This window comes from Suricata suricatta, chromosome 1 (genome assembly GCF_006229205.1).
Source record: "Suricata suricatta isolate VVHF042 chromosome 1, meerkat_22Aug2017_6uvM2_HiC, whole genome shotgun sequence".
NCBI lineage: Eukaryota > Metazoa > Chordata > Mammalia > Carnivora > Herpestidae > Suricata > Suricata suricatta.
Window position 1 is genome coordinate 160,127,719 of NC_043700.1, and position 26,193 is coordinate 160,153,911.

The 26,193-nt window shown below is 40.4% G+C and overlaps 1 protein-coding gene across 3 annotated transcripts in view; it reads left to right on the forward strand.

Moving 5' to 3' along the window:
• Positions 1–26,193, forward strand: part of ATP8A1 (ATPase phospholipid transporting 8A1) — a 224,745-nt gene that overhangs the window by 98,916 nt on the left and 99,636 nt on the right. For all 3 annotated transcript variants that reach the window (XM_029946463.1, XM_029946459.1, XM_029946471.1), the window contains 4 exons: positions 2,614–2,663; positions 7,419–7,488; positions 12,742–12,826; positions 15,226–15,365. In XM_029946463.1, the coding sequence (XP_029802323.1) occupies positions 2,614–2,663; positions 7,419–7,488; positions 12,742–12,826; positions 15,226–15,365 (345 nt within the window). The remainder of the gene's footprint in view (positions 1–2,613; positions 2,664–7,418; positions 7,489–12,741; positions 12,827–15,225; positions 15,366–26,193) is intronic.

The following is a 26,193-nucleotide window of genomic DNA, read 5'->3' on the forward strand; positions in this document are numbered from 1 at the left end:
TTTTGATTTTCTATGACTTTGAACTATTTCCTGTATCTCAAGTCTTCATGAACTTCCTTGTTTTGATGGAACCCATTTCATGTTTGTTTCTTGAGGTTAAAAAGTCATTCTCAAAGCAGAGGACGCAGTAGTTCCAGAAGTCCAGCTCCTGACTCTCAGCCTCTCAGATACACTAGCTGATGGGTCACCATTCTGTTCACAGCTCTCATCCTGGAGTTGCTTTGTTGTCTTCCTGGGGACTTTCTTTACTTCTGTGTTAGATCTTTCATTCCTAAATCCCATGTCTCCCTTGTTCTTGGTTTACTCTTTTACTTTTGTGGAATACATTCTTTAGTGGCTTTTTGGGAAAATACACATGGGGAATTATTTATTTACTTGTTTGTTTATTTTGTAGTCTGTCATGTCTAAACATTTATCATCCTACCATTATACTTAATTGATAGTCTGGATGAATATAGAATTCCGGGATAGAAATTATTTTCCTAAGGAATTTTGACTACTCCACTTTATTTATCATTTCCAATGCACCTGAGAAATCAGAAACCATTGTAATTCCATTGGTTTTAAGGCTTGTCCCCACCCACTCTCCCACATTCTAGAAGATTCCAGGAACTTCTTTCTTCCAAGACTTGGGATGTTTCATGATAGTGTACCTTAGTGAGAATATTTTTAAACCTTTGTCCTGATCACTGGTGGACTCTTTTCCATTTAGAAAATTAAGTTCTGGAAAATTTTTCTTGAATGCTTCCATTTGCCTCCCCTCTTCCCACCCTACTTTCTCTTTTTAGAATTCTTGAAGTAATCTTTAACTTTTCTGCTTTTCATGTCTTTGCCTTTTCCGCTTTTCAAAATTGTTCATCAACTTTATCTTCTCAGCCTTCTACTCATTTTTTAAAATTCCTTCTATCATGTTTTTAGTTTCAAGAAGTTTTTTTGATTTTCCAATATCTTTTAATAGTATCCTGTTCTTCTTTCATGAATCACATTACATATATTAGTTCTCTCAGAGGAATAATGAAAGTTTTTTTTGAAATTTTTATTTAAAAAATTTTACAAGCAGTTAACAATGCATTTACAAGCATTTAGTTAAACTATGGATTTTTCCAGAATATAAAATGGTCTCAAACTGTCATTGCAGTTGCTTTGTAGTGATTATAGTTTGGGGGAAAACATACTTCACCAAAAGTTAAATATCAACTTCTAAATGCGCTTTTCCTAAGTTTTCTCATTTTACACTTAGGAGGAAAGAACAGCATTCAGTTATCAGATCCCTTTCTATTCATACAGAATGTATGGTAGACTCTACCAGGTCTTGGACGCACATTGCACTATGCAGAATAATAATGGCAGTCTCCTCCTATCCTACAGAAGAGCAGTAGCCATGGTATAAATATTAATCCTAAAAACATAAAGATTATTACAAACAATCTCATTGTTTTAAACATTTTCTTCATGCGTCCCAGTAAAAAGCATATACTGGCAAGTGCAGCAGGATTTCCGAGGGTATATAACCCTGCAAAAAAGCTTCATGCCACCAGCAAGTCACACTTGTCCAGTTCCAGTAATAGAAAGTGCCACACATGAATAATATGACAAACCACTCCAGTCTGGTTTTGAACTAAGGAAAGAGACATTGAGGCTGCTCACGAGCCTCCCGCTCCTGTCAGGAAACCCAACCCCAAAACTCTGTAGGTCAACGTGAAATTTTGTTTTTGAATTCTTTTTCTTCCAAATTGCTTTTTATCTGTTTGTTGGGGGTATCCCTGTGTCATGTTAGTGTCCTTAGATGTCTGTTAATCTTGTGTTTCAGAATGGGGAACTTGAAAGCTGATGTGGCGGTCCTGAGTCTAAAGGGTATTTGTCAACACTGAGCTTTCCTCTAGAGTGGTCTGTTGGGATTTGTTTGGGAAGCATAGTGTCTGTGCCTCTAAGGCTTCCCTCAGGCTTGTTGAATTCCCCAGAGAGTAATGTTCCGATTTCTGCCTGGAAGGGTCTGGCTGAGTAGGTATGGGTATTGGGGCCTAGCATTTAATATGAATATGATCACAGTGCACAGCGTAACTTCATCTGTGCCAGTCAGCTGCTAGACGAAAGGAAGGGCCAGTGCTGAGAGCTGCTTTTCAAGTGGCCCCTACCCAGTTCTTCCCATTTTAGGCCCCTCTTTTATCTCAGAATTCTAGAGCTGTCTGCTTTCTCACATCCTTAAAACCATTTAAGGATTTATGGTACAAATCAAGTGGGTTGTCAACTTTTCCCATGATCCCTATAGCATTCATCCTTCTTGTATCTGCTAAGATACCACTCACTGGTCTGTGTTCTAGCTTGCAAATTTCTGGTGGTATTGTCCTATTTCTTAGCTTCCTGCCACTGTAAGGATTTTTTTCCCTTTTTTAAGTGTTTACTGTAATTTTAATGAGCCTTTGGGTTAGACAGAAATTAAATGCATAGGTTCAGTCTTCCATCTTAACCTGAAAGTTAATAAATTAAAGAGGGTATATTCAGAAGGGACAGTTTGTGTTATTTTTTACATTAGGACTTCATGAATAGGGTTTATTTCCAAAAAGTCAAAGATAGTTCCAACTCGATGTAATCATGTATTCCTTTTCTTTTTAGTTGGGGCAAGAAGAAAGATACGAATTGCTCAATGTTCTGGAATTCACCAGGTAAAACAGATGCTCTGTGATTTATATCTGTGAGATAAAATTCTATACATTTTTGCTTTACTCTTTGAAGTACCTAGAAAGTAGGTTTTATTTATTTAACGAAATTTATTTACACAAAATATTAATATCTTCAGTGTAGTTTATAATTGGTATAGCTTCTGATAAGTCATAAACACGGATCTTCAGAGTTTTGCAGGACATGACTCCTGGAGACAGCACAAAAATATTTTTGAACATAGCTGGTCTGCATCACAACTGTGGAGTAATGGGCCAAGAGTCTTATGGCTGGTGATCTGGAAACTTTATACTTAGACACACTAGGCTTTATGTGTAGCAAAGATGAATCAGAGTCAGGAATGCAATAGTCTAGTTCTGTGTTGATTGTATCTAATTATCTTTGAGATTTCAGAAACCATATCCACCTCTCCATTACGTATAAAACCAGTTACCATCTAGTAGGAAAAAGCAGAAATCAGAGATTGTCCTACTTCACTTTATTTCATAAGGTCAAATAATAGACGCCTTCTGATGATAATCAGTGATACCTCCATGATTTTGGCTTTTAATTTTTTTATGACTATGGAGTTTCCTCACTTACATTCGTAGGCCTCGGTTAACAGGATGGTCTTTAAAGATTGCAACACCATTACCAGGACACTTAAGGCCAGGCCGTGGCCAGGAAGTAACACTGCTCTTCAAGGAAATAAGAGTTCACCTAAATCCTTGAACTTCCTGCTACATAAGGCAAGCTGACTAAAAAAGGCATTTCCTACAGTATGGAGGTTCTTCAAAAATTAAAAATAGAATATCCTATGACCCAGCAATTACACTACTAGATATTTACCCAAAGACACAAAAATACCAATTTGAAGAAATAAAATGCACCCTCATGTTTATAGCAACATTATCAACAATAGCAAATTATGGAAAGAGCCCAACATCCATTAACTGGCGAATGGATAAAGTTGTGGTATATATACACAATGGAATATTACTCAGTTATTAAAAAGAACAAAATCTTGCCATTTGTATCAATGTGGATGGAGCTAGAGAGTATTATGCTAAGCAAAATAACTTAGAGAAAGACAAATATTACATAATTTCACTCATGTGCAGTATAAGCAACAAATCAAACGATTGTAGAGGGAAAAAAGAGGAAAACCAAGAAACAGACTCTTAACTCTGGAGAACAAACTGATGGTTACAGAGGGGAGGGCTGGTGGGAGGGTGAAATCCGTGATGAGGATTAGGGCGTGCATTTGTCATGAGCACCAAGTGTTGTACAAAAGTGACGAATTGCTAAATTTTACATCTGAAACTAATATTACACTGTATGCTACCTGGAATTTAGTAAAAAATAAAAATAAACAAACACTTGTAACTTACTGAAAAAAAAGGGCATTCCCTTTTCTATGCCAGCTTTGGTGGCCATCTTGGTTTAGAGTGATCACATGCCAGTTGTTTTTTTTTTTAATTTTTCTTAATGTTTTATTTATTTTTGAAAGAGAGAGAGAGAGAGAGAGCGAGAGCATTAGCAGAGGAGGGTCAGAGAGAGAGGGAGACACAGAATCCAAAGACAAGCTCCAGGCTGTGAGCTAGCTGTCAGCACAGAGCCTACGTGGGACTTGAACTCATGAAACGTGAGATCATGACCTGAGCTGGAGTCAGATGCTTACCTGACTGAGCCACCCAGGCACCCCGCATACCAGATGTTAATATAAAAAATAATGGGGTCTGTCTAATGTATTATTTAGACACTGTTCTCTTCACTTGTATGCACTGAAAGGCTCAAGAGAAAATACATGAGAAGTTGGATGAGTAACTATAATAGAGTATATATATTTCCAGACTGTATTCCTGGCCTCTCTTTTTCATGTCAAAGTGGCTGTTTTTGCTAAGTCTACTTGCCTTATATCAGCAAGCTATTATAAGTAGTATATCCATTAGCATTTGTGTATGTTTGTTTATTTACACACACCTGGAAGAATCACAAAGCAAGGTCAGGAGTTTAAGGTCTATCAGGATGAGGTGATGAGGGTGGGTGTAAGGATAAAAGTGAGAAAAGTGGCTCTGGTGGTATTAGAAGAGGCTCTGAGGAAAACTTTAGTGATTTGGACTAGGGTGGTGGTCGTACAAAGAAAGTGAAGTTGATAGAATCCAGATACCTTGGGGGGAATGTCAGGGGGCCTTTGGGGTGGATTAGAGGTGGAAGAAGAAAAGAGGAAGTGAGCAGAGCCCCTGGTGTAAACAGCTGAGTGGGTAGAGGAACCGTTTATACAGATGGCAGATACAGGAGTAGGAATAGATGTGCCGGGTGAGATGTTGGAATCATCATGTTTGAGAAGCCCCCGAGATTTACAGATGGAGGGGTTGGAGGTAGGCAGCTTGATATGAGGGCCTGGAACATAAAGGAGAAGCCTATGACTCAAATATAAATTTGGTAGTTGTTGGCCTGTAAATGGTAATCAAAGCCATGGAGGGGTACCTGGGTGGCTCAGTCAGTTGAGCATTCAACTCTTGATTTCAGCTCGGGTCATGATACCAGGGTTATAGGATTGAGTCCTGCAGCCAGCTTGACACTGAGTGTAGAGTCTGCTTGAGATTCATTCTCATTTTCTCTCTCTCTCATTCTCTCCCGCCCCCCCAGCTCCCCTCCTCTGCCCCTCTCCCCGAACCACACTTGCACACGCTCTCGCTCTCTCTCAAATAATTAAAATAAAGCCCCAGAAACTAATTGGATCTCTTGGATATAAAATACAGAGTGAGAGAAATCAGAAAGGCCTCGATTGCTCTATGACTAACCCTAACTTCTAAGGGTTGATTGGGAGAAGAGGAATCTACAAAAGAAACTGCTTTGTGGCTAGCTAAGTAGAGGAGAAGGAGAGGAGAGCGGCATAGAGCCAAGAGAAGAGCCTGATTTTGAGGTGACCGCGGTCTTCTGTGTCAGAGACTCGAGGTTAGGTGAGCAAAGGTGGCAAGTACATGCTGAATTTAGCTATTCAGTGGGAAGGTCAGGAGAGAAGCCAGGAGGCAGTGATGGGGGCGTGCAGGGAATGTAGGTGGGGACCATGCATGTAGCAGTTGTTGGGGTAGAGTGGTGAAGGGGATGTGGCTCGCTGGGGGCACATTGTTTGGGCTGAGTTTCGTAGGAGAGAGACTCAAACATGCGCAAGTACTGATGAGGAGGACCCAGTGGAGAAGGGGAAGATGCAGCCTCAGGGGAGGGCAGCGTAACTTTAGGAGTGAGGTTATTGAGGAAGAAGAGTGAGATTGGAGGTTCATGCCACATATGAAAGGAAGGTCTCTGATAGGAAAAGAAATACTTCCTCCGTTATCAGGAAAAGAGGCAGAGAGAATGGTGCCCAGCAGATAAATGTGTAGGTGTTAATGGCAAAAAGGATTGAGATCTGTCTGAAGCTTCCATCAAGGTGAATTGCAAAAATTCAAAGGGTCTGGAGTACAAGGGTGCATTAGAGACTTGGAGAATGGAGAAGGTGTTCCAAGTCCTGCGGATGGTGAGAAAGCGAGCTTGTTAGAGTAAGGTGGCATGTTGCTGAGCAACAGTGAGCACCCAGGTGACATTGATACCATGGGTTTGCCAAGCTCCGTGGCAGGGTGACTTTTCTCCAGCTATGCCCACCTACTCAGGTGCCCCAGAAAGGGTTCCCATTTACCCAGGACTTGTGAGTTTTTCCAGAAGAAGAAAAGAGCAGAAAAGTTGATGCGTTGGGGACCATCTCATTAAAGTTGGATTAAGGAGGCACCAAGAAGGGCTGAGACAGAATATATTCGATGTCATTACAGAGTGGGCTCAGTTGAGTGTATTCCCAAAGCACAGAGATAGCGATCAGAGGCGATAATACAGTGGGGATTATAGATGGAGGAACAGAAGACTAAATATTTCTAGAGACTTCAGAGAGAAACTCCTGACTGTGTGGTATGCGAGGACACTGTATCTAACTGCTGCTTACATTGGACTCATCTCAGTGCTTAGCAGAATATTGTAAGGTAAAACAAATAGATACAGACCCTTGAGAAGTCCTTCTTGGCCCTCATTTCTGGAGAGAATGCTTATACACACTTGGTTCCAAATGAGGCATATCCTATGCAGTCTGAGCCACTTCTATTCAGTGTCATTTGCTGTGTTTTTGCAAATGCAGAGAAAGATGCTGTGTGTTTTGACTACCATTTTTATATCGCTAACGCAGTGTTAAAATGCTTGTGCTCATTAGCTTAGCTTTGTCATATAAATCGGGCTTTTTACATGATGCCAGTGATTTGCTAGTAATCATTGAAAAACAATCGTGAACGCTTAAGTCAGTTTTAAAGTGCCAATGTTTGCCTTTCTGTGTGGTTTCTTAACATGAATTATTTCTGTTCATATTTAAAGCTATCACATACAATTCATCTTAAAAGACACTGACTTTAATATTTTTTAAATCTTAAAACATTGAACCAGAACTCTCTTCTGCTCAGGTGGGCACTCACTCCTACAGGTTTCCCGGGATCCATTTCGTCAACTATTCCTTTAGGACAGCGGATGGTACCCTGGTGCCTTAAAAAAAACATAAGGTAACATTCAGAGGTACCCAGCCATACACCCAGGGGACACTTTGTGTATGTGGAAGGATAGGGCTCATAATTCGGTCAAATTTATTTTTTTCACCGTGAGTGTTAAAATATGTGAAGCATGACAGACCTGTATACGCACATTCTCAGTATGATGACAAATTATGGAAAACCTCTCTCTTTCAGTGCTAGGAAAAGAATGTCAGTGATTGTCCGCACTCCTTCCGGGAAGTTACGGCTTTACTGCAAAGGAGCTGTAAGTTTTTATTTTTGTCTTGAACAGTTTTGATTTATGATGGTTTATAATGTATATGTTCAGCATTCTGCTATGGAAATGTAACACAGATGTTTAGCCTAAAGTTGCTGACATCCATTTTCCTTGGTGTTTTATAGTAATAGTGTGCAGCCTCTTCTGGTGAAATGTGGAATTCCTTCTGGGTAAATTTGGTGCTTTGAAAAAATTTGGCCTAGGTTATTTATATAATTCAATTTTGATACGTAATGTTTAAGGTTTATATTTTAAGATACATTAGAAGACAAGTAAATTAGAAAATGCTTTGAAACTGTATTAGAAATGTAGTGATCCACACCAGTTTTAATCTAATTTTTTTAAAGACCATGGAAACGGGAGAGGGAAGGGGAATTTGATCACAATTATTACGGCTGTAATTTTCATCATATGGTCATTCCTATTTGTATTGCTTTGGTTTCATTGTAACAGAATTTCTAACTATTGGTTGGCTTTGGCATATCGGCAGGTTATATTGACAAAAATAGTAATATGTCATTCAAAGTGAATTTTCCTAGTTAAAATATGTTTACATTCATAGAAAAATAAGGGGTCTACTGACCAGGTCCCCTTTTTGTTCTTAAAATTAGCGTTTTCCGTCTGAATTATCCTTTTTGGATAACTAGTCTAGTTGGACTAGTCAGGTAACTTACCAACTTGGGACTTTACAATTTTAAATATAATCAACAACCTTGATTTATTGAATGAAACTTGGACACTGACCTTATTAGAAAGTCAAAGCTTATCACTTAAATGTTTGTTGAAAATGTTTTTCAGTGCCGTGGTTTTAAAGCATTGAAATGCAGTTTTTGAATGCCTTGTTTTTAAAGCATTTTGGTAGAATTATTTCATGACGTCTCGTAAATTTAGGTTTAGAATTCCTCTGGTTGTTGACTGAAATAACCAACATCTATTCATCGTGTGCACTTTATCTACCAGCCTTTCAGCTGGATTTTGGAGAAAGACCCAACACGTGTCAGGAACTAAGCCTAGTCAAGAAAATATACATAAAGAGAAGATTCGGATACAATACTGAGGTATCCTGTAAAGCTCTTCCACATCCCAATGGTAGTATTTAGTAATAAGGGGATGATTGTTATGTGTCCAGTTTACACTCAACTCACACCCTTCCAATCTTAGTTTTGAGTAATCTTCCATCTAGAACCTTTGGGGAGTTAAAGCACTGAATAAAAAATAAAAACATTGGACTTCCTTTTTGCATAATCATGGAGATAGTTTGCATGCATTAACTTGCTTATTGCATTGTTTCCCCCTCACTCCCAAGTTGGCTATGAAATGCGGTTGAATGCTAAAAAGGCAGAAATATGTAAAACAGCAAGGTACACTTGAGAACTGCATGTAGTTTGGCAGAGAAGAGCAGAATTCAAGGCTGGCAAGGTGAGCATGCATTAGGTCATGCATTGTTTTCATGCTCACGAACTTGTTTTTTTTTTTCTGAATTGTTCTGATACCTTTTAAGGCATAAAAGAGATGGGGTGCTTGGGTGGCTCAGTTGGTTAAGCTTCCTCAAGCCAGGTCATGATCTCACAGTTCGTGAGTTTGAGCCCCACATCGGGCTCTGTGCTGACAGCTCAGAGGCTGGAGCCTGTTTTGAATTCTGTGACTCCCTCTCTCTCTCTATCCCTCCCCTGCTCTCATGCTCTCTCAAAAATAAATAGACATTTTTAAAAGGCAGAAAAGAGATGCATACGGAGTTTCTAATCATTGATTACAATCCCAAGAGTTGATATAATCTGAACCAAAACAGTTGCAGAGAGGATCGAGAGGGTGGAGATTTAGGACTTAGTAACTGATTACATGTGGGTGATGAGGGAAACCATGATCTAGGATTACTGTCCAATTTCATCTTAACTGGGTAGACAAAGTGGCACCACTTCCCATGATAGAGGGTTGGGAACTACATTCAGGCCATGAGGCAGAGATGCTTGGATTTTACCGAGGAAGGAATATGGGATGCTGATACAGATTTAGGAATTAACAAGTATAGCTGGAAACTAAAAGCAGAGGATTGATGAGGTATTATAAAGAGATGTTACATGAAAAGAAGAGGCTCAAGGAGTAGAAGATCTAAAAAGAGAGATAGGAATTCAGAGAAGAGTCTGAGGAGTGTTGATTCCTTGGTAGAGTGAATCATTGACAGTGACAAGTGCAGCAGAATACTAATCAGAGTCAGTTAAGGAGTCAGTGATAGTACTTCCCAGTCAAGGTAACGCAGTCTGTTCAAACTGTCTTCTGTCTCCTATATTCCAAATTCATGGCTGTGATGGATACAATATAAGGAGAGAGCAGACAGATAAAGCCAGGCTTAAAAACACAATACACATCTTTGAAGCCCAAAGTAGGAATAGAAAATCAAAGTGGTATATCAAACTGAAGTCTTGAGTTGAGTGGGGAGAGTTCCAGGCCCTGGATCAGGATCAGGGAGCAGTGGTTGGAGTTTGGTTTCTGTGAGATAATGGGGGCAAATAGTGCTTTCTGTAAAGTGTGGATGCTTCTTTGATGACTGAGACAGTGGTGAGCTTCCTAATTGTGAGAAGAGACTAAGAAAATCTCATACCAACTCTGCTGGGGGGTGGTATATAAAACCACTGGATTGGGGTACACACAGACAGGGAGAGAATGAGAGCAAAGCTTAGGAACACATGATGAAAATCTTGTGTTGAAGAGAAAACAAGCAGGTGAGCCACTGGACATGAATTCATTCCAGGTGAAGTAACTTATACAGACAAGTCTGACCAAGGATGCTTAGAGTTCAACATGGTTTCAAAAAAATTATGATTTTTAATCAAAAAGAAATTGGAGTCAGGGGTGGGGGTACATGTAAGCTAAATTGGAAATCATAAGTTTAAAGAAAACATCAGTAAATGGAATAAACTCTAAACAGAGTGGAAGGGGCTGAGGGCGAGGTTAGTGAATTAGAAGACAGTACTGAAGAGTTCATCTAGAATACAGCACAGAGAGATGGTGATGCTCTGTGTGCATATGGGGGGTTTATTTTTCTCCTTCTTTCCAGGTTTTCTGCAATGGGTTTGCCTTGCTTTTTTAATTTTAAATGAAAAAAAAAAAGGAAAGTATACAATATACAGTTTATGTCTGCAATAGTAGCCTATTTTTAAAAATTTACATGAGCATGAATAAAATCTTAATTTATTCAAGAAAATAAAAACCCTACCCCAGTACTTGTATGCCAGAGGAAAAATTAGAAACTGCAGGTACTCCTGCGTGGCTCGGTTGGGCATCCAACTCTTGAAATCAGCTCAGGTCATGATCCATTGGCTCATGGGTTCGAGTCCTTCGCTTACAGCGTGGAGCCTGCTTGGGATTCTCCCTCTCCCTCTCTCTCTCTGCCCCTCTCTCACTTGCACACTCTCTCTCAAAAAACAAATAAAATTAAAACAATAATTAAAAAACAAAAGATGAATAAGAAAACAACTTTTTAAGTAAAAATTGACCTAACATGAATTTTATGTAAAGCTCTAGGTTCCTTACATAAAAAACTGTAATTTGACTGTGCAGTGCGGTCCAGGAACGTCCCTTCACACACTATTTTCTGATCTTACCTTGCTGAGGGTTAGGACGCCAGGTAGGTAAATCCAGTTAGGATTTTCTATAAATGTAGACAGTAAGTTCTAAGTTCGAACCTAAGGGTACACATGCTTTAGTTTCTGTGGAGAAACTTTTTTTGGTCCTAACCATGTACCAAATACTCAATGTAGCTCTCTGAAGTAATGAGTGTTACACTGGGTGAAAAGGTTATCTGTATGTATTTCTCACATGTAAGCATGGCCGGTTGTGACTGTCATTTAAAATATACTGTATAATTCACGTAGAAGACCATTTTCTGTCCGCTGCGTTCCTGGATAGTATAAAGAAGATAGAAAATTCTATTTTGAACATCAGTTTCTTCCACAGAAAACTTGGCTACAGTGCAGAATTTAATCTTCCTTATCACTTTGATTTTCATGACTTTAATTTTTTTAAAGATTTTCTTAGTTTTAAAGCAGCCTATTTAATTTCTTTGAAAAAGTCATTAGCCTCTGGAAAAAAAATAGAATTCATAAGTTACACCTTTCATTCCTAGAAAGGAACCATAAGGGGAAACTATCATTTCCTTTTACTTTGCCCCCCTTCCTATTCCACCACTGAAAAATGAAAAGAAATTCATAATTGGGGCCTGGAATATTCCATCTGTTCTGAGGTCACTAAGTTCTTGTTTCTCTCAAGGGTTCTAAATCATACTCCATTAGTCTCCTTCCAAATCTCAGCCCTGAGACTGGAGACCCCAAAATGGGTAATACCACTGAGAAAGTAATTGCAGGTAAATGATTTATTTTTTCCTAGTCTAATAAAACCATGAACGCCAAACGCTATAATTCGTAAAGCACTAAACCCAAGCTGAAGAATAACTAAAGGAACAATAGGCAATTTATAAAGGGGCAAAAAATCAGAGAAATGTAAGTGGGGCACAACATTCACGCTGAAAGGGACTTATAATCCAGTAATTGGATTTTACAGACTAAGTTAATTGAGCTTTTAGAAGCTAAAATGACACAATCAGAAATATTCAGCCATCGGGTAATACTAGATTTGTTCAGAATTTTCCCTGTCTTACCCACCAAACTTCTCAGTGGATTTGTACTTGTGTTTCTCAGAGTTTGTCCTCTGAGCACCAGCCCCACAGAGATACCCTACTGCCTAGCTCAGGCTCCATAGTGGATGAGTTTGGGGAACATACCATATGGCTCCCTTAGACATCTACTGTGCACATTAGCATTTTAAAGGCTCTAAGTACTACCACAGGGCAAGCTTTGTTCAGCCCGGAGTTTCCCCAACTTTTCTGAGTACTAGACCATTTTTCCCCTGTGGCACCTACGAACACTGCAGGGTCCTGAAAAACCTTCAGGGGTAGGGGAGATCTTCAAGGTAAGTAAAGTACTGATAGAATATGAAATGGTGATCGCTGGAGTAACTACGGATGTATTCAGAAAGGAGAAAGATGAAAATATAGGACTCAAACCTTATTTCTTAGTGTCACTAGGGAAACAGTGCTATTAGGTAAAAAATATTTTGTTCTTTAAAGTTAGTGCTCAAAGCGATTGCTTGTTTTTATACTGATTTGCTAATAATGTTGCCAACATCAACGTTATTAAACTCAAGATGCTTAGTTTAAGTGTATTATTCCTTCTGTTTGTTTTCCAGGACACAGTAATTTATGATCGACTGGCAGAGACTTCAAAATACAAAGAAATTACCCTAAAACATTTAGAGCAGTTTGCTACAGAAGGTGAGTATAATACGGCAATAAAGCAGGATTAAAATAAAAAGAAATCATATACTCCTGATGTCTTGCAAGATTGTTGTTACTTGACTTAGAAATTCCTAAAATAAGGTAACAATGTTAATAACTTAGGTTGTACTGTATGCTGTTTCCATTATTTTTGTTTTTCTTTTCAGTATTAAGATTTTGAGAGACTTGGTCCCCAAGTTTTGGGGGTATAGAGCCTATAAATCTGTTCACTTTTTAGAATGGGTACTATTTACACTATAAATACATTGTATCTCTAGCAGTGTAGAAGGAAAAGAAACAAAAAAAAAAACCCTGAATATGCTAGTATGAATAATAAAAAGGAGAAAAATAAATAAGCCTATATAGCTATAAAAATAGTCACTCAGTATAGTTTAAATTCAAGACTTCTTAAGCCCCTACCACATGACAGGCTCTGTGTGAGGCCCAAGGACTACATATGTTGAGTCCCATCTCTCTGTCCTAATGAAATATATGATTTGTATAGCCAAGCAGTGCGTAGTCTAGGGAGGATGATCTAGATTAGATGGGGGGCTGCCAGAGTCCTGAAACGGTGGGTCAGTTACTCTAAGAATTTGTAGAGCCTTATCTCGGAACCCAACAGAAGTAGCCAGAGCTGTAGCTAAATCTCCCAGCTAGATTTTCACTCTGGTCTGCCTCAGCTGCTCCTGCCGCCAATGCAACAAGCCTGACCTCTGATCAAATCCTTTTTCCTCTTCATCCAAGCTGCAAGAAGATAGGAATGTTGTAACAAGCACTAGGCTTTGAAAAGCAAGGACATAAAGAACCTTCTCCCGGTTCTCCAAAACTGCGAGGGCAGGGAGCCACTCCTGCTCATGGAGTTCAGCTTCCTCAAGGTGCATCCTCGGCCGCGGCAGCTGCCACCCAGCCAGCACCCCACCCAGGCTCTTTTTCTGGAGGAGGCTTGAGGGGGCATCTTTGTCCTCTCCGGTTGTGATATGAAGATAGTCCAGCTCCTAGGCAGATTTGAGTTGGCTGCGTCTACACCTCCACCCTATTCTTTCTGGCCCTGGGCTGAACACCACTTTTACTCCATGGCTACCCCAGACTAAGTCTTGAGCCAAGTTTCCAAAGGGAATAACATGTCCTAATACGGCCCCAGAGATTTAGCCTCAACTTGCCATGAGCTGGCGATGGACAACCCAACTCCTTTCTTGGAAGATAGAGTCCTCTGGACGCTTTCTGTCCTGTGTTCTCTGCTTCTTGTTTCTGACATGTTCCCTGGACATATTTTATTTGGCTTGAGGTCACTAGCACCTAGCTATTCTGGGAGTTAATGACCTTGAGTGTTGTCTTCTCGGGAACCCAGTTGAATGCATTTGCTGGCTGACAGATGCTTTTGCTTCTTGCTTGTTCCAATTCCCCACTTTTTTTTTTCTTTTTTTTTTTGGCTGAGGGTGGCTTCCAAGTGAGTTATGAAATTGATAGACACTGAGCACTGGGACTGTGTCATCTCAGACATCAGCTCTGATTGTCTTCCCAGGGTGTTTCTGATGAGTATGTTTGTTTTGTCACTCTCCCTCTGTTCTTTTAGACTCTTTATACTACGCATTTACAGTGACAAAGAGCAATAATAAATACAAGCATATATCCCTGTAAGAGGCAGATGGCTTTCCTAGTAGACCCCACCGGGGTCCCTCTCTTTCTTCAGAAGCATCTGTGAAGCATCTATAAGTGAGCCACTGTGCTCAGTACTAGAGCTGTAGATAGAGGAACTCGGGGCCCCTGCCTGCCAGGAGCTGTCCGCTAATACAGGAAATCCACAAGAAAAACAATATGAAACATTATCATTCGCACCACAGGAGTGTTTGAGGATTTCTGCCTGTGGGTCTGAGTGAGAGGAGAATGCTTCCAAGAGATGATGTTAAGAACTGAGCCTTAAAGCAGATGCAAGGCAGACAGTTGAGGGAGCTGGAGGGGGTGAAAGGGAGAGAAAGTGACCAGCATGTGCAGAGACCCTGGTGTATCAGAGGTGAATGGCAGAGAAGGAGTTTGAAGACACTCAGTGGTAAGCGAGCCAGATTTGGGGGTTTGGACGTTATCCTGGGGAATAATGGAACGATCTCAACAAAGGAATAACCCGATAAGATTAGGATGTTGGAAAAGTCACTTTGGGAAAGGCACAAGGGGTGTATTGAAAGAGCTGGGAATCAGAAACGGGGGTGCCAGTTTAAGGTGAGGGGAGCGTGAACACCCATTTTACACTAAAGCGGTGTCACAACGGAATCAGACTTCAACGTACTGTTTGAATTGAGTCAGTTTTTTCAAAATAAGACTTGGTTCTGTAAAAATGGAAGGGCATACTCCTAAATAAAATCTCATTTGCTGTTGGGGGGATATGCACCACGTCTTCTCAGGATTAAGAACGTTGTGCTTTGCCGTGGCTGAGATCTCGGAGAGCGACTTTCAGGAGTGGCGAGCCGTCTACCAGCGCGCATCCACGTCCGTGCAGAACAGACTGCTCAAACTCGAAGAGAGTTACGAGTTAATTGAAAAGGTACGTGAGAGACCCATTTTGCCCATACAGAAAATTTGGTTTCCAGAAAACTTCAGTCTTGTCAAGGAGCCAATAAATAAAGATCAGAACATCTTGACACACCACTTACTGTTGAATCTCCTCTGGTCGAAGCATCAGCAGATCTTAATAATGGTCAAAGCTTTTGCCAAAGAGCTTCTGGAATTGCTTTGTGTAGATCTTCTTGATAGATAGATAGATAGATAGATAGATAGATAGATAGATAGATAGATATACATACATACATACATATACGTAATTTTAGCTTTCTCTATATATATAATTTTAGCTCGAAGTTAGGCTAGTCTAGCTATCTTCTTGCCAATGTACACCATTGCTTCTGCATGCCCTCTTCCACACACACAGGCACACAAGTTACATACACTACATGTGTACATGTAGTTAATGAATATTTATAATATGTAATACAAAATAATGTAAAAACACAGCTTGTGTGACTCTATAGCTAATAATAAAAAAGATATAAGTAAACAATCCAGTGCTTATACCTGGCTATTCGTTGAACACACACACATACACACACAGATGTCTGTGTACATATACACACATCTGTCATTTGTGTCATAACTAAAAATACTCTTAATTTGTAAAGAGTACAGAGTCCTATCATAGATAAGGAAACCAAGGCTATTGATCCAAAAAGCGATGGATACGCTATGATTAAGGCTTTATAAATAGCAAGAAATCCCACCTCCTCAATTAAGAATGGCAGACATTTTTGGGTAGCACTTGCTGTGTGCCAGGTCCGTTCATAGCCCTTGAACCTATTAACTAATCCTCAGAGCATCCCTTGGAGGCAGGTACTGTTAATGACTCCAGTCTCACAGATGAAGAAACAGAGGTTAAGCGGTTTGGCTGAGAGTACACAGTTCATAAGAGGGTCAACCAGAATCCTCATTCTGGCTCCAAAGTTCACGCTCTTAGCCACTCAAGTGTCTCCATTATAACCTTTCACTTTCCATCAAATAACTTCCTATTTGCATAATCCTTTACGGATTCATGTTTGTACCGCATAGAATCAAGTTAGTCTATCAGCATCCGCTTACTGGATCTTGCCTGCAGGTGAGTAAAGGTTGGCATTTTTTCGTTCCTTCCTTTTTCTCAAAACAGTTTACTCCCTGGCACTTCCTGTCTGAATGGTGATCAGCCCCACGATGCCTCCTTCCCCTTTCTGCTCCCCATATGCTGCTTCTGTGTGTAATATTGGGGATGCCATCCCAGCTGGAGGTGGTGGTCTCTGTTGGATACAGTGGCTGCAGGTGACTCGAGAGACTGTTCTCATGTCTCCTCGTAGGCTGTGATCACTTTAGAAGCTAGTTTGTTTCTAATACCTTCCTTAGACCTGAACCTATTTTTGTGTCTTGCCTATTTCTCAAGAGACTTGTGATAGCATATTTGGCACGTTTCAACTTGATACCCACCCTCCAGCTTTGGAAGTTCACACACCACTTGTTATCAGTTAACTTGTTGGATCAATCTTGCTCCCTCTTTTTTCCCCCTAACATATTTATATATGATTCTGTCTTTGGGGCACAATGTGGCAACATAAAATACATTACTATTTATAAGGGCATGACCATAATCTCTTTCTATCTCTCCAACCCAAGTTACATATTGTCCTGAAGTACTACTAATGGTATGAATTTTTAAGCTGTTATTTTTCCTATTCTTTGGAGGACTAAGAACAAAAAACTAACATTTGGAAATAACTTTTCTCCTGTCTCTTTTTGTACACAGCCTTATATAATGTAGACTTTACCTTCATAGTAATGTGATAGAATTAATATATAAAAAGTTACAATAAAATATTTGAACCTGGATTCTAACCATTCAGGTTTGTTTCTACATGTAGCATACTATAGAAAAGTGTGGAGTTGAATGTTTAATGTGCCTAATAACAGTTTTACTCTGAACGCCCTAGAGTTTATAGATTAGGTGTTATAGGTTTAACACTTGTTGCAGTTTGTGTGTGTGTGTGTGTGTGTGTGTGTGTGTAATATATGATATTAAAAGCCTTGTGACTTCCATCTTTTAAATGAAATAGAAGTTCAACCTTTATCCAGAAGATGGCGATCATGAGTCACACGAAAATTTCACTTGTCTGGGGAAATAACTTGCATGTATCCGTATATTTTTAGCTTACAAATACAGATGCCTCTCTCTGCCTCTTTCCTAAAATGAATGAAAAGGGGAATTTATATTTAATTCCTTTTTACTTTCTGATAAGCCAGAGTCTCTAAGTTTTATTGAAAAATCTAAGAGCCAGGAAGGTGAAAGGCTTGGTTCCCTTGCTCATCCTGCTTCCAAAGAAGGGCTGGTTTTCTATGTCCATTCCTACCCCTGAAACTGTAATTTCACTCAGATATTTATTTCATTAACTTTAATTAGGCTGCTAGTAGATATTAGGTATTTGGGAAACACAGGCAAATAAGGAACACTCACTCGGCGGAGGCCCTGAGCCCCATGGTCTGAACAAATTCCTTAAGTGAGGAAATCAGAAGGAACCCAGAGTGGTGACCCACAAACTTGGTCCAACTTTTAAAATGAATTTCAGGGGCACCTGATGGCTCAGTCAACTAAGCGTCCGTCTTAGGCTACAGTCATGATCTCTGGGTTCATGCATTCGAGCCCCATGTCGGGCTCTGTGCTGACAGTTCAGAGCCTGGAGCCTACTTTGGATTCTGTGTCTGCCCCTCTCTCTGCCCCTCCCCTGCTTGTGTGCTGTCTGTCTGTCTGTCTCTCTCAAAACTAAACATTAAAAAAATTTTAATAATAAAAAATAAAATGAAACCCAAAAGATTATTTTACCAGTGTAAGAAGGTCAGAGGTTTCTTTCTGAGGGAAAAAGACCAGGCACAATAATACTGAAGAGTCTCTGTAACTAAGAGCTATTTTTCTGAAAACGCTTTCCCCAGCCCTGATCATTTGAAGACTCTAGGGGTGTTGGTGTATCTGGAGCCAGGGCGCTGTCACTCCTTCCTTGGTCTGAGCCTGCACTCTGGGCTAATAATCAGCTGGGGTTAGCGTTCAATGGGAATTGTGGGTGCCTGTCATTCAAACCACCTACGGAGGCAAGTTTCAACGTGGCGGAGCGTGGGTCCTGCTGGAGCACTGCCCTGGCTTTACGTTTAGCTGCCATAGTGTTAAGGGTCAACCGTTTGGGCTGCTGCTTTGGCTACTTAAATTTTTTATTTTTATTTTTGTGTTTGTTTTTAGAGAGAAAACGAGAGAGTGCATGAGAGGGGGGAAGGGGCAGAGAGAGAGAGAGAGTGAGAATTCTAAGCATGCTGCATACTCAGGCTCGATCCCACGACCCTGGGATCATGACCTGAGCCAAAATCAAGAGTCAGATGCTCAACCGACTGAGACACCCTGGCGTTCTTTGGCTACTTTAAATGAGACGTGTGGATTATACTGTAGTCTCTTTTAATGTGATTGCGATCTGTTTTTTAGGTAGACCGTAATATTACATTTAGCATAAAGATAGTGAATTGTAAACCATGAAAGTGGTTTTTAAAATCTTTCAAGAGCAAAACTTATTTTCCAAACAAAATATTGCCTGAGTCATAATACACATAAGAGATATAGGCCGAGTTGCTCTGATTAATAAATGGAAGGTGGACGGGAGTCCCAGATGGGCTCTCCCCTCCTCAGCCCCTGGCCCTCATCTTGGTCAATGAGGAGCTTTTCATGATTCTGAGGCTTCACTGCACACCGTCTGAACACCATATAATAATCTATCTGTGAAATTTTTAGAAAATGTGCTTCTCAAAATACTATAGATTTTCAGGTTTGTTAGAAAGAGGGCACGCACATGAGCAGGGGTGAGGAGCAGAGGGAGAAGGAGGAGAGAGAATCTTACGCAGGCGCCATGCCCAGTGTGGAGCCGGACTCCGTTCTCAACTCCGTGACCGTGGGATCGTGACCTGAGCTGAAATCAAGGGCCAGACACTGAACCAACTGAGCCGCCCAGGTGCCCCTCAGTGCTTTCCACTTCGCAAAGAAAAACCGGATCATCACTGTGGTCCTGTAGAAGAGGCTTCTGAACATCTTTGAATTAATGATGCAAAATGCCACTGACATGGGTTGGTTTTTTTTTTTTTTTACTGTTTTTATTTATTTTAGAGAGAAAGACAGCATGAGCAGGGGAGGGTCAGAGAGAGGGAGACACAGAATCCGAAGCAGGCTCCAGGCTCTGAGCTAGCTGTCAGCACAGAGCCTGATGTGGGGCTCAAACCCACAAACTGTGAGACCATGACCTGAGCCGAAGTTGGACGCTCAACCAACTGAGCCATCCAGGCACCCCAGCCACTGACATGTTAATGATAGTGTTCCATTTAAGACATTCAAAATTGAAAGATTTATAGAGCTTTTCTTGAAAATGAGAATATTTTTAATATGTTACAAATTAAGTGAAAATTTTATAAATGATTAAGGTTGTACTTTTAAACCCCACTCACTATCTTATCCCTTCAATGTTCAAATAAGTAACTCAGTTTTTGAAATTTAGTTAAAGCCTTATTCCTTTGGGTGCAGTAACTCCTAACCTAAGCTGAATAAATATCCAAATAGACCAAGAACATCCAAGAAGATAATGACTTTGGTCCCTTGGCACGGTGCTTTGTTACTTTTCTTTCCCAGCAATCTGCGCACTAGAAAGACCTCCCTTCACCCTTCAGGGCACTAAAGGAAGGAAGAATGTATAAAAGATTTGAAAAAGTCCTCTGGATATTGTTACCCCTATTGACAGTTGTTAGAGGAGAAGATTTAGGACTTTTATATACATCTGTGAGTATCAGCATCATCTCTGCTGATGGTTGGACAGTTTGGGCTCCAACACTTGCATTCAGATGGTAAATGTCTCAGGATTTTTAAAAAAAAATGCTAATGCGATGGGTTGTTTCAAGATGTTTTTGAAACATCTTTTTTCTGTTACCAAATGTAGGCCAAGAGGCAAAAAACATTGATTCCAAAGAAGACAAATTGTGCAGGAACAAGAAGGTTCACATGGTTAAAATGCAAAAGGGATTATTAAAATCATGTTAGATACTTGGGCTGTCCTGGCCTAGTTTAGGAAGGGGATTTGTAGCATCGCTTTGGACTGTGTGGATGGTAACAGCTCTGCGTCTCTTCCCACCACTTACGAGAACGTAGTTTCCCCGCCTGCGGACTATGTACCTGACCTGCTTTATGTGCTTTAACCTTGCTCTTCTGAAAAACAGTTCATGTATTTGGACTTGTAATTTTGGATTATGAAACCACCTGTATAATACTGGCCTACATTTTAAAAAATCTGATTTTTATTTTATTTTTTTAATAATTTATTGTCAAATTGGTTTCCATACAACACCCAGTGCTCTGCCCCACAAGTGCCCTCCTCCATCACCACCACCTCCCTTCCCCCTCCCCCTCCCCCTCCCCCTTCAACCCTCGGTTCATTTTCAGTATTCAATAGTCTCTCAGGTTCCCTCTCCCTCCCCAACTCTCCTTCCCCCTTCCCCTCCCCCTGGTCCTCCATTAGGTTTCTCCTGTTCTCCTGTTAGACCTATGAGTGCAAACATATGGTATCTGTCCTTCTCCACCTGACTTATTTCGCTTAGCATGACACCCTGTCCATCCATTTTGCCAGGTTTCATTCTTTCTCATTGCCATGTCATACTCCATTATATATATATATATATATATATATATATATATCACATCTTCCTTATCCATACATCGGGTGATGGACATTTAGGCACTTTCCATGATTTGGCTATTGTTGACAGTGCTGCTATGAACATTGGGGTACATTTGCCCCTATGGATCAGCACTTCTGTATCCCTTGGGTAAATCCCTAGCAGTGCTATCGTTGGGTCATAGGAGAGTTCTATTGATAGTTTTTTGAGGAACCTTCATGTATCAGATAAAGGGCTAGTATCCAAAATCTACAAGGAACTCACCAAACTCCACACTCGATAAATGAATAATCCAGTGAAGAAATGGGCAGAAGACATAAACGGACACTTCTCCAAAGAGGACATCCAGATGGCCTACAGGCACATGAAAAAAAAATCTGATTTTTTTAAAACAACATTTAGAACTCCTTTATATGTATTTGGTCAGGAGAAATTTCAGATAAGTAACAGAATAATTATGGAGCTTTATGCTTCATTAGCAGTGGTTCCTCTGAAATTTCTCACCTTGTTCTTTGATCTGTCACTTTACATTTATTCTAACGTCTTTCTGAAACAATTTTTTTTTGCCTCATCTTCATACTCTGTTGCCGGGTTCCCTTGAAAATTAATAGTACAGAGGGCTCAGATCTTATCAGCAAAGATTTTATAATTAAACCCTTGGCTGAAATAGGAAGGTGTCCCTTCATGGTAAATACAGATTTCTGAAAACATTTTATATTTATTTGCTTCAATTGAGAAATGCAATTATATCTTTAGCATTTCACAGATTACCTACTAATTGCATCTAGTGCTTATGAAAGCAAATTATTTATCTTGAGCAGTAATAGAAAACAGTGACATAGAATATAGTGAGCAGTTATGGGAGCAGAATTTCCCTGGTGATCAAATTGGTTTTTTCTTTTTTTTTTCTTTCTTGTTTTGAGACATAGATTGTGAAATATGTTTTCAAAAAATGGCAATTCAGCTGATGCAGTTTTGTTTAATAGATTATGGTTCAAAGAAGGTCATTTCTGAGCTTAAGGGTAATCAAGGTAAGGGTGCCTGGGGGGCTCAGTTGGTTAAGTGGCTGACTTCAGCTCAGGTCATGATCTCACGATTTGTGAGTTTGAGTCCCATGCCGGGCTCTGTGCTGACGGCTCAGAGCCTGGAGCCTAGAGCCTGCTTCCCATTTTGTGTCTTCCTGCCTCTCTGGCCCCCACCCCCACCCCACCCCTGCCCCTGCTCACGCTCTGTCTCTCAAAACTGAATAAATGTTAAGAAAAAAAAATTTTTATAGAAGAGTAATCAGAACACTGCAACTTTGACAGTCTAGCTCTCTTTTGAATCAGAGAGCAATGTTTTATGCACATTTTGTAATTTCTGTAACCTATATCCTCCACTAGATTGAGGCCTCATGAGAGCAAGGACTTTTTCTGGTATTCATCACTGTGTTTCCAGTGCCTGCCTGTCTGGCCTGTGTTAACTACTGAATAAATGTTTGATGAATAAATAAACGATTCAATTAAATAGTTTATGCAGATGCTAAATTTATCTAATGAATTTATCTAATGAAAGCCTGGCCCCTATTACTAATATAGTCCATGTTTTCTACACATGGAGGATGCTCATATCACATGTGTTGTCACTGAGGATTAATTTAAGGATATGTTGGGGGGAGAAGAGCTAATAATTCTAAAGAATGCACTCTGTAGAAATGTGGACACAGCCATTTTGACGATTTGTCTTCTTAAATTATTTAATCTGTGAATGTGAGAAGCACATGATTGGAAAGATTCATCAGCACATGCCTAAACACACAGCGGGCTGTGTTCTGGGCTCTGGGCCACAGCAAGGGGAAAGGACAGAGAAATCCTTCTCTTCGGTTTCAGTGCGGGGAGACAGGCAGTGCACTTGTAAACAAAAATGTAGTTCCGGACTACAGTGCCCTGGGCACTGAGCTGAGCCTCGGAGGTAGGACAGTGAGGTGTAGCGATCTTTCTCCCATGATCTCCTTGACTCCTCCCTCAAATGTAACTGACATTCCTGGGGTTCTATGAAGACTGCTTTGATGTGGGGTAATTGCGATCAGTCATTACACTCAGTGTGACTAAACACAACAGTTTAGCATCCTTCGCTTCATACACGTGGCAACGAGTGGTGTAGAGGATTCCTAGAAAAATGGAAAACTTAATGGAAAACAGGACTTTTCTTGAACATTGATGACTTCCAAGTTCACAGTAACTTCTGTATTAGAATGAAATGCTTTTTCAGATAAAACTACCACTTCTATTCTTCAATAAACTACCACTTCTATTCTTAGAGGCTGCAAATATCACTTCCATTTCTACTAAAAAATGAAATGTACTAGATGAAATTTACATGATGTACTAGTGATTTCATGCTTTAAAATTCCATTAGTTTCCTGTTTTACTGTTTGCTTAAGAATGTTTGCAGCCTGTCAGCTTATCTACTAAGACCTGACACTTTTTGAGCATTTACTAACCTCCAGGTCCTCTGCTCTTTACCCTAATTACGGAAAGGTCCTATAAAGTGGAGCACACAAGATGATGCACTGGGTTGAGTGAGAGAATGTTAAAACTTCCATTTCTATTTATATTTGATCTCAACTGTTTTTATAATTTGTTTACTCTGCAAAGTACAGGATTTATTGGTATTCACAGAATATGTTATACAAGTATAAAGCAATGTCCTATGTAAGCACTCAACACTTTTTCCTAACATACTACTCAAAAAAAAAAAAAAGGTTTTGAGATCATTTCTCAAAAGATCCTATTCAGTGTGTATTAATTGGCCTTACCTTGCTGATGTCAAAATTCCTAGGAAAGTTACTTGCTGAAGGACCCACATCTAGCAGTTAACAGAGCAGGGATTCAAATCCCAGCTGGGACTTAATTCCAAATCCCATGTTAATAACCTGTATGTTAGTCTGTGGGTTTGGTTTAGAAGAACGCAAGAATGCATGTAAAATGTTGTAAACTTGAAAGATAAAATGTACCCAAGCATGTAGTTGCCTCATCGCTAGATGGGCACTAGAGAGGCATGGCGTGGTTAGGACATGTCCCTGGAGTAAATGAGATAACTCCGTGCACCGTTTTCCTTAAAAACAAAGGTAGAATAATTGTGTTTCATGATTTTCCCTCAGCTTATCTTTATATTTAAAGTCTTTAAGGTTTTCCTAGATGTCTGTTCACATGCCTCTCCTTTCTGGCCTGTTGGATCTCTTACGATGAGCGTTTTGTGGCAGACTCTCCACACCGGGTATTGCTGCTTTCTCGCTCAGAGAAGATGGATGTTGTTTTTGCAGGCGTCACCCAATCGCCTCTCAAATCCTGATTCCTTTCAGCTGGGTGTGTGAATTCTGACCTTATTTGGCAAGTTCTTGGCTGCATGAGAGCTCATATTTCTCCAGAAGCAGGCAAATGAGCCATTCCAGTGCCTTAATGCTCTTTGTCTTAGGGTTCTGTAGCCCCCACTTAAACTGAAAGGAAACAAGTTTAAGATTCTCCTTGTTTAAATAAAACCCCGTTGTTGTGTGCTAAACGGGGTTGAGAAGAAAAGCCATAGGAGTGAATGTTGCCCAGTGGAATGCAGAACAGAGTGGACCCTGGCAACCTTTGCCAGCCAGCGTTATACAATGACTTAGAGTCACATACCCGCCAGCACATTCATATTCCAGAATCGCCATATTTTCAATCTAGAAAGGATGAGGACTGCCATAGGCTCTTAACTGGTCTTGAGGCCTCCATTTTTCCTAATCCATCCCTAGTTGGCCACCAGTACATTTTCTGGAATGTAAATCTGATCCTGTCCCTCTTCTAAAACTCCTCCCCAAATAACCTTTGCCTTTGGAACCCTGCACACAACATCCAGACCTTCCACTTCCGTTCCCTACCAGCTTTTCCAGCCCCATCTTTTTCCTAACTTACTACTCAGAGTTAGAGACTGCTGATCCAATTTCATCCTTAGAACACTCCTATTAAATTAGTGGTATTTAAATCACTACCACACCTCACTTCGTGTAATAGTTCCATATTGTCTGAATGACAACATCTCAAATACAATATGCTTTTGCATACTTCTGCTTTTGCACATGTGATTTCATCTGTTTGGGGTTTTTTAATGTTTTATTTTTTTTTTTAGAGACAGAGACAGACAGACAGACAGCATGAGCAGGGGTGAGTCAGAGAGAGAGAGGGAGACACAGAATCCAAAGCAGCCTCTAAGCTCTGAGCTAGCTGTCAGCACAGAGCCCGACACGGGGCTCAAACACTCCAGCTGCGAGATCATGACCTAAGCTGAAGTCGGACGCTTAACCAACTGAGCCACCCAGGCGCCCCTGACTTGGTCTGTTTGGAATTCCTTTGCCCATCCTCTCCCACTCCACCCTCTCCCCTTGGCTAAGTCTTAATTCCTATTTTAGAGCAAGTGTTAACTCACGTTGGATTGGGTTTTTGAGCCACCCAGACTAAAGAAGATTCTCTTCCCCATGTGTCTGTCTCGTACCCGCAGAAATGTTTTGTTTACTTTTCAGGTAGCATATAGCATTTGGGAATATGATTATTTGGGGAGAACACTGCTTTCTCTGATGGTAGCCCTGTATTACCGTCAAAAGATTTTGTCTGTAGCTTGGGATTGCAAGAAGAGAGAATTGGGACCAGAGGATCTGAGGCCAGGCTAAGAAAGAAAGGTAGGATTTGGACAAGGAAATATCCAGAGCTGTCAGTCCGGGTGGAGCCCAGTGCAGAAATGGGCTGCTCACAGCATTCTGCTCCAGGGTCTGCGGACTCCAGCACAAGGGCCAAATGCACCCACTGCCTAGCTCTGTAAGTCAAGTTTTATTGGAACCCAGTTTCACCCACTTGTTTACACATGGTCTTTGGCTGTTTTCATGCCGTGGCAGCATTGAGGAGTTGCAGCAGCCCCCAAACCCTAAAATCTTCATCCTCTGTCCGTTTACAGCAAAGCGTTCTCAACCTTGCTCTAAAGAAAGCAGTTGTTATAATCCTCAAACCCAGAGCACTGTTACCATTGCACGTTCCCAGGCTTCACCTCAGACATACTCGATGAGAAACCTGTGTGTAATAAGCCCTTCGGGCGACTCTGAAAACCAC